We start from the raw sequence: 8,952 nt of genomic DNA on the forward strand, positions 1-8,952 counted from the left end.
ACAGGCCTTGTTTGTAGGTCCACCAGGGGAGGAGCGGAAGTAAATTGTGGTAGGAGACATATTATTGAATAAAAAAGCTACTTATGGTTTGTTATCAGATTTCAACATGGCTTATCTCTTGCTACTACAGGCTGCCATTTTGGAGTAATGGAAGCTGAGCCGATGGTAAATTCGAAAAGTTGCATCATTTGTTGTGAATATAGGATGCCAATCTGCGATTTTTATTCTGACTATTATCCACTTTGGCTTTAAACTTGCATCCTGAATCTCCATAGCAACGACTGTATTTTTCTGATCTCATTTTATGTACTTGTAAAAATATTCCTCAGGTTCAATTCATCTTCATAAGTGCAAAGGTAATCGAGCTGCTCATAAAATGCCTGTATCTTTGATGGGAGTTTTGGAGATCAAGTTTGGTGAACTCTCCACCAACACGGTTATCTTAGATCTTGGACTACCATTCATCTTTCTCCTTTAGTTCAAATCAAATCAATTTCTGGTTATAAAAGCAATTCTCATAGATCTTTCTCTTATATTAACACTAAAAATATGCTGGATTCTTCAAAAAATAAAAAAGAAAAAGAAACATCCAAGATGCTAATGAATCAGCCGCTTTTCTCTTTCCGGTTCTTAATCTAAATTTCATTTTCATTATGACCTGTAAATGAGGCATTTGTGACTGTTACAGAAGGGAGTCTCAGAAAATCTTCTCAATCAATTACAGCTTGCAGGGGACAGTACAGACTAGAGAAACAGGAATAGAAAAAAGATTATGACTCAAGACTTTAGTTTATAAAATAACAAAAAGAAAGACTCCTAGAATTTAGCTGAAAATTTCTACGGTTAATAAGACAAGTAACATTAGTAAGGGTATTTGAATTCAAACTCTGTTGTAAGCAACTGACTTGCTAAACAGGCGGCGAATATACACCACCTGCAATCCACTTGCACAAAACAGCATAAGGTACTCTGCTAATGTATAGAAGATAACACGTCTCTGAGTGCTCTCGTTTGCTGCAATGAGAATATAAAATATTCCATGAATATCATCATAATGACAATAACAACAGCAACAATAAACATGTAACTCTTCAGTTCCTAGGATCCGTGCAATAGTTTTAGGATAGTTCTTTTCTATGATGCCTAGATATCGATACTGACAGCGATACGGATATGCTTATATCATGCTTTTTCTATCTAGTATTTGAAGACAAATTTCATTTTTCAATACTTATATTCTTGCCAAATTAATTAAACTTCTAACATAAACAGGTTTCTTACGGCATGATTGTCAAACCATACCATTATACTTTTTTTTTTGAGAAATCATCATTATACACAAGGTTCTAACCGGCGTACCGGCCTGTGTCGGTGCTTTTATTTTATGTTTTACTTTTTTTTTTCAAAATCGGTTCAGAGTATCCGGTTTAAGGCCCGGCTACCTTCTGAATCAGTGGCTGACCCGATACAACCCCTGTAGGGGCGTATCGGAAAGCCACCGGCACGATACATATCGGCCGATATGGGCCAATACATGTTGATACTTTGAACCTTGATTATACATGTTTCAAAAATATACTTATTATACACAACACTTCTGAAAAATGCACCCATCCGCTGCTGTACTGGCCTACTGGGTATCTGACGATGATATCTAAATGTAAAGTATTCAGGTATCAATATGATATATTCTTCTCACTGATGGAAAACATGAGGTAGGCAGTCTGCCAATTATAAACATTACACAGATGAAATTCACGTAAGGGGTTATAATCCAAACGTAATTGGTTTGGAACTGATGCAATACAAGCCAGAATTGACTGTGGAGGAATGAACATGACATTGGGGCTATTGTTGCCAATTAAAAAAATAATAATAGTATTGGAGCTACTGCATCCTTAAAATGGGTTATGGAAAAACTGAGAAGGATTTCTGAAAAGATACAAAATGAAGCTAACCATGACCTTTTTATGTGCATATATCAGCATGTGGGAAACTTAATGTGGAACACAGACTCGTATCGCCACCCTGCATGTGCACATGAATCAACAATCTATTGCTGGATTGGATTGGTGTATGTCTACATCTACTTAATGGCTTACTTTTGCTATTCTTTTCTTTTTTTTCACATTTTTTTCTTTTGATTGGAAATGGTAACTTCATTAAGCAAATTAAGAAATATCAGGTACAACTGTCATCCCCTGAAAAGGGTGCTAAACCCCAAAATCCTTTTTACAATTCTGCCCAGAATAAATTCTCCCTCATTATCCCCTGTTTAGCGAAAGTATCAGCTAGTCCATTAGCTGACCTTCTAGTCCACTTGAAAGAAGCTCCAATCTCCTTTGTTAGTTGGTGATTGCCCTTATGGCATGCCTATATATCCAAGCTCCCTAACAACCCAATTTCAACCAATCAATGAGCATCTTAGAGTTTCCCTCTATCTCCATTTGGCGCAACCCCATCTGTTTGGAAAATCTCACACCTTGAAGCAAAGCCATTACCTCTGCCATCAAAGAGTCCCATGCTCCTATAGGCCCCATATACATAGTGACAATTTTACCATCTCCACTTCTGAATACTCCCCCAACTCCTGGCAGTCCCGGGTTGCCTCTAGAGCTCCCATCAAAATTTAGCTTCATTCTGTGTTGTGTTGGTGGGGACCACAGTTCCTGCACTTTAGGCCTAAAAGGAAGATGTAGTAGCAATCTTTTTTCACGTTATTACCAATAATGGACAGCTTATATATATTTCCTTTCTCTACATCTCTACTATGGTCATGTAAATGCGCATAAATAGGTTTTTTCTCTTCTTTTCCCTATTACAAAATTAACATTTAAGAGAGATGTTTTTTCTTTTGGGCGCGAATGGTTGCAAGAAAAAAAAAATTCTATACTGTTTAATATCATCATGATACAAAAATCTATAACACTGTCAAATGTGTGTGTGTGTGAGAGAGATAGAGAGAGAGAGAGAGAGAGATTACTGTGGCGATGACGAGCATCACGTGCCTTCAGATACTTTTGCTCTGCCATAACAGACTCCAATGCTTCTCTCAGCTCAGCAATTTTAACATTTATGGGGTCCAAGTGTTCTGAAATAAAAATCCAAATAAAAAACCAATGGCATGAAAACATTATAAACATTGAGCTCAATAAAAATGGCAGTGAGAAATTAGCAAAAACTCCTGCAAGATCATCATCATTTGACAATGTACAATTAAACTAACCATCTTTAGCAAGGTTGTGCTCATTAGGGATATGACCGACATGTATGTAAAACGATACAGTCTCTGGAGTTGAATAAGGATTATGAAAACAGAATTTGTACATTCCACTTCGTGGAGCCTTGAACTCAAATTTGTCTCCTGATGTTCCCTTCAAAGTGTGCACTGTATTGCCTGCAGGAGATGTCACCTGTATGAAACCCAAGTTTATGATTAATTGCTAACCTGAACATAGTTGAAATATATGTACTGCAGCTATTGATGAATTGATAAGTTGCACTGAGTGGCAATGTGGCATGTGATAATGGAAAAGGAAAGGAAAACATGTGCTGACTTGCACACCAAATAGTGTGGCTTAAACTACAGTTTGAAGTTCGCTTCATGGGTTAAAAACCATGGATTAGAGGATAGAAGGTTTTGAAACACCCTTGACATCATTAAATATTGTAGGTTTCATGCCATTAGATGTTTTTCTACAGAAATAATGTTTTTACTTTTTACAGTATTGATCCAAAGCAACTTAATTCAATGATTAAAATAAAATAAGTTGAAAGCTGTCAACACCACATTCTATGGAACTCAGTTCCAATTAATACAAATAAAATGTAGATTTATGCAGTCAATCAATGTTGATCATTTAAATGATTTCCAAATTTTCCAAAGCCAGAAGAACTGAATCACGTAAACACTGATGACAATACACAAGGTAGGTTGTGTTTGGTACAGGTCAGCAGGTGCTAAAAGGTGAACTCATGGTGAAAACCCTTTTAACAACAATTGATTGTTTTGGAAAATCGCATTTTTCCAGTTGGCCTGCTAAGGATTGACAATTTCCTTCCTTAAGAGGCACATGCTGAAGACATGGAAGAACCAATCACCTCTTTCTCCTTGTAATTTCCTAGGCCTTCAGTGAGGCTACTCATTTTGGAGTTTGTTATGCCTTCTAAGAAATCTAGGTGCCAGGTACGAGTCAGCATTCAAGGAATTCATATATAGGGATGGGGGTATCTGGCATATACTGGAGAGTCTAATCTGGTGAGCCGAAAGCACCTGAATCCAGTGACACAGTACATACGTATTTATTTATTAAGCAATGTGATATTTATCTTTTATATTTTGAAGTCTGATGGGAATTGGTGGGATCTGCCTGCTGAAGGAGCCCTTCAAGGAAACTCAATCTCCTGAAGCAGAGATAGATAGATAGACAGAGAGGAGATTTGGAGGGAAAATTCTCAACTAAATATTCATTCTAGATCCCACTATTTATTACAAGGCAACTCACGTAAAACATTCAAGGTCTAAACTCTAAAGAAATCGGGAAAAAAAATGCAAGGTGTAACTACTTTGCTGATGTGGCATCCTTATGTAAAAATACTTAATTGGTGGGCCACATGTAATGTTGGGTCTGGTGCCTGGGCCCTGGCTACTTGAGTCTTGAATGGATCGGATCATATGGCCTTGGGCCTTTGGAGATTTATATGTGGGCTTCTGGGATATATCAGAATCACATCATACACCTACATCCGAATATCATCATCATCTAAGTCTTATCCAAAGTTCTCAATTATATGGGATTGGCTACATGAATCCTGTTTTACTATTCTGTTCTGTTTAATGCTATATCCATTATTAAATTACAAACACTTAAATCATTTATTACTACTAGAGGTGTCAATAGACCAGGTTTTGGTTCAATCCAATCTGATCTGATGTTAGTCCACTTATAAACAGTTTGGACCCCATTCGATCCAATTCTGACATAAACAGAATCCAAGTCAATTCATTTAAATGCAGATGGGTCCAAATGTATCCAATCCGATCCGAACTGATTGAAATAACAAAAATTACATAAAAAATGCTGAAAATATACAGAAAAATTACAGGAAAAATAAAACTAAATTTGCAGAAAAAAACTACAGGAAAAAAGCAAAAAGATATAAAAATGCGGAAAATTACAGGAAAATTGCAGAAAAAAGATAAATGAAAATAAAAAAGCAGAAAAATTTTACAGGAAAAATGAAGAAAAACTTACAGGAAATATATGCAGAAAATTACAGAAAAAATATGAATAAAATGCAGAAACAATACAGAAAATTACAGGAAAATGGCAAAAAAATTACAGGAAATCTACCTCAGTAGCACTATCAACTGGAGTTCCATCTATTGGAGTCTGTGCAGAAATAGAATTTCCAAAAAGCACTTGTTTTCCAATGCTCTTGGCTCTGACTCAATTCCTGGCTGAACAATTCAACCCCAAATTCACTTTCCGTCTTAATCCTCAAAAACCCAAAATCTGAGACCTTTGCTTGGTAATCCAAACTCAGCAGAACATTGCCAGCCTTTATATCACCATGAAAAACTGGAGGATCACACTCAGAAGCAAAAAGAAAAGCACTTGAGCAATGTCAAGTATAATCTCAAAATACCGATCCCAATTCAAGTTCGATGATGCAAGCCTTCACCAAATAGGGATTCCTGCAAGCTTCTATTGGGCATATACTCGTACACAAGAAACTTGTTTTTCTTCTCAACACAATGCCCCAAAAGCGAAACAACAAACAACACTCATAGCCCACCAAGAATCTGCAACTCATTCTGAAACTCTCTCTGCCTACAACAAAGATACATACATCAAGCTTCTTAACAGCAACTGACTTCCCATCACGGAAAAGACCCTGAAACACAGACCCAGGCCCACCTTTCTCGATCTCAATAGGGTTCCCCAGTTTTTTCCACCACAGATGAAGGCTTTCTCACCACCTTCAATTCTCCATCCATGAAATCATGCTGGTGAGTAATCACAGGAAACGAGAAAGAGGGATATGTCCAACCGAGAGAGAGGGGGGAAGAGACATGGGACACTCCTAGACTCAGATTGGACTTTGGAGTTTGTGGACATGTCCAATTCAAACTGCTAAAAAGTATTGGACCAAAACATTTGGACCTTTTCAACCCATACAATCCATTCTAACCAGATTGGATTCAGCTTGGATCCAACCCAAACCCAGTCCATTGATCCCTACTTACTACTTCGACCAATGTCCTCTTTGATCTGCCCCTATCCCTTCTCGCCCATTCAACTTTCAACAGATCACTTCATCTTACAAGTGTACGCATGTAATCAAACCATCTTTAGCCTAAACTATAAGATATACTCATAGGTTCCTTCAAATGACTTCATTTATGACCCTATCCTTTCTAGTTTTTCACTCATCCATCTCCACATATGCATTACTGCCACACTCATTTTTTTGGATATGTTGTTTCTTGATTGCCCAACACTCTACTCCATACAGCACAGTTGGCCTTGCAACTGTTTTATAGAATTTTCCTTTTAATCTATGTGGTATTCACCTATCACATAAGCCTCCGGATGCACCCCTCCATTTTGTCCATCCTACTCTAATTCGGGCTTAACCATTATAGCACTACTGAATGATAAAAATAAGATATATGCTTGGTTGTAGACATCCATTAAGTAGCATTGCATGGCTGACTTGAGTGTACTGTATACCTTGGGTACGGTCTAGGCAAATAAAGGTATGGAACTTCCTACATGTTGCTTAGGCATTGTCTTGACAGCTATGGTAAGAAGTTTAACACAACTTTGGTTTCTAAGTTCTAACTGCTTTTGAGTCTGAGGCTGTCTAGACAACAACCTTGACACCAAGATCAAAGGTGCAAATCCAGATATGGAACATTCAATCAACTTCAATCTGAACACCCAGATTCAGATTGATGGAAACAGAAATATCCTCATTATCCTGTAATCCACTGTAGCTCCAGTGGCTTGTGAAACAGGGAGCTTAGTTTGAATGGCCTTGTCAAGGTAGAGTGAATTACTAAAAATAATTGTCATGCTAGAGGCTCTGATTTGTAATAGAAGTTGGAAACAAAATGACATTTAAGCAAGTCAAATGCTAGAGGCCCAGAAATATGCAAAGGTAAAATTAAGGGGTTACAAACTTCTCTAACTTTGAAGAACATGTAAAGTGACGACAGTGATACTGCAATTTATTTTTTGTATAATAACCCTTCACCCTTCTTAAGTTGAAACCATGAACCAATGTAGACTAGCACAAAAGTACTTTGAAATACCGAAAGGGCAAAGCCTCATAATTTTTTTTTACTAGCAACCTAAGAAACACAAAAATTTCGGTATAATAATTCAAAGAACAGGAAATTGGAAGAGGAACCCTAGAAATTTTAACACAAGTTAGCAAGGAACACAAATTTCTCCCCACCCCCACCTTCCCCCAAGAGGAAAAAAAATCACAACTGAAAACCAAACACGAACCCCAGCGAATCAACCAATAAAATATGGACATCACAAGATCAGGGAAGCCAAAACGCTTACAGTTAAATCGATGCCAGGATGATCTGAGCTCCAGAAGATATCGTGATCCACAACAACAAAATTGCCAGAAACAGAGTCTCCTTCGTAAAGCACGTACTCGTAGACGCACTCCACGTCGTTTACAGTAATTGAAAGCGCGGAGAGATGGCGAAGAAAGCTAAAGAGAAACCCAAGAACCAGAAAGTTCTCCGCGGATCTGAATCTCCCCCTCTCCATCGATTTCACGTATTCCTCTAGCTAACGGCAACTCTTCTTACCTGAAGCTTCTTCGAGCTCTGAAACAATGAGAGAGAGAGAGAGAGAGGGGACTAACTATTTTCCTGCCTGATCTATTACAGAAGGTCCCCTGATAAGTAAATTGGAGGGCTCGAGGTGTTCGACGTTAAGTGGGAAAATTAAATAGAGAGGAAAGACAGGGTAAATTACAAGATGTTAAAAATCTGAGATGCTGTTCTCAGTCTCCTCTGGGCTCTGGAGTAAATTTTCACTGTCGCGCTGACTTTCAGTCTCCGCCTGATACGTTAGCTCCCTCCGCCCTTACCCAGTAACAGTCAGTAACTGGTGAATGAAAAAATTATAGGAGAATAACGCTTCAGCTCAGGGTCAGAATTTGTAGGCCCAAACTACTGTTGAATTGCCAGAGGAGACTGAGAATGAAAAAAATTGGTAAGTAGAGTGTTGATTATTAACATTTTGAATGTTTAGAATTCTGCGGTGAAAATCAGAAATCGTTGGATTTATCCGTATTTTTCGAAAAATATCTTATTAAAATATATATTTATCTTGCTTACGTCTAGAGTCTAGACCACCATTCGGAAAAATCTCATTAAAATATTATGATTATTATCTTAACTAAGTTCCTGATCTCATTTCATCATATTCATTATATTTTTTTCTATTTTGTGAAGACTTTCCACTTTCGTGCGTTCATCTCGACAATATTTGTTAGTAGAAATAAACATAAAAATTTATACGAAGTTTTCAAATTCTCTGTCCTTTTATTTAAGGCCTTGAGAAATGAATTTCTGTTAGGAGAACACTGTAAATAATAAAAGGTTTAGAAATATGGGGGGAGCTTAAGAAATTGGTGGAAAAAGACAAGGTACATTGACTCAATGACTTGTCCGAAGCCGGTGTCCAAAGTCGAGACAAGTAAGAGGGCGCCCCTGCTGTTCATCTATACCACGTGTCACAGAGCTGGATTTGGGTAGTTTTGAGGGCAGTATTTAAGGACCAAGAGAGAGAGAGAGAGGCCGGATGTGGAGGGGTTCGCCGCTGATGCAAGTTGCAGCATAGCAACGACAGTGATGAAACAGGGGTGAGAGGGGGAGAGAGAGAGAGAGAGGTCGGTGTTGTGTTGGCTTTGAAAGTT

At 37.8% G+C, this 8,952-nt stretch overlaps 1 protein-coding gene across 2 annotated transcripts; it reads right to left on the reverse strand.

Moving 5' to 3' along the window:
• Positions 1–630: 630 nt before the first annotated feature.
• LOC104613229 (transmembrane emp24 domain-containing protein p24beta3) lies at positions 631–8,138 on the reverse strand. 2 transcript variants are annotated; one of them, XM_010280960.3, is made up of 4 exons: positions 7,581–8,130; positions 3,227–3,413; positions 2,984–3,091; positions 631–1,014 (listed from the first exon to the last, which is right to left on the reverse strand). In XM_010280960.3, exons 1-4 carry the CDS (start codon positions 7,794–7,796, stop codon positions 881–883), a joined length of 645 nt encoding a protein of 214 aa, XP_010279262.1. In that variant the 5' UTR covers positions 7,797–8,130; the 3' UTR covers positions 631–880. The 2 variants fall into 2 exon arrangements, with proteins under 2 accessions (XP_010279262.1, XP_088751246.1); XM_088895120.1 differs by lacking the exon at positions 631–1,014 and adding an exon at positions 1,967–2,028 and having other exon boundaries at positions 7,581–8,138.
• Between the last annotated feature and the right edge of the window lie 814 nt (positions 8,139–8,952).

This window comes from Nelumbo nucifera, chromosome 1 (assembly GCF_055504915.1).
Source record: "Nelumbo nucifera cultivar China Antique chromosome 1, China Antique-T2T, whole genome shotgun sequence".
Classification (NCBI taxonomy): Eukaryota; Viridiplantae; Streptophyta; class Magnoliopsida; order Proteales; family Nelumbonaceae; genus Nelumbo; species Nelumbo nucifera.

Coding starts and splice junctions, on each gene's coding strand:
- LOC104613229 (XM_010280960.3), bottom strand. CDS start 7,796: ATGGAGAGGGGGAGATTCAGATCCGCGGAGAACTTTCTGGTTCTTGGG. Junction 3,414..7,580: donor ATCCTGGCATCGATTTAACT/GTAAGCGTTTTG, acceptor GGTTTCATACAG/GTGACATCTCCTGCAGGCAA. Junction 1,015..2,983: donor TGATGCTCGTCATCGCCACA/GTAATCTCTCTC, acceptor TTCTCATTGCAG/CAAACGAGAGCACTCAGAGA.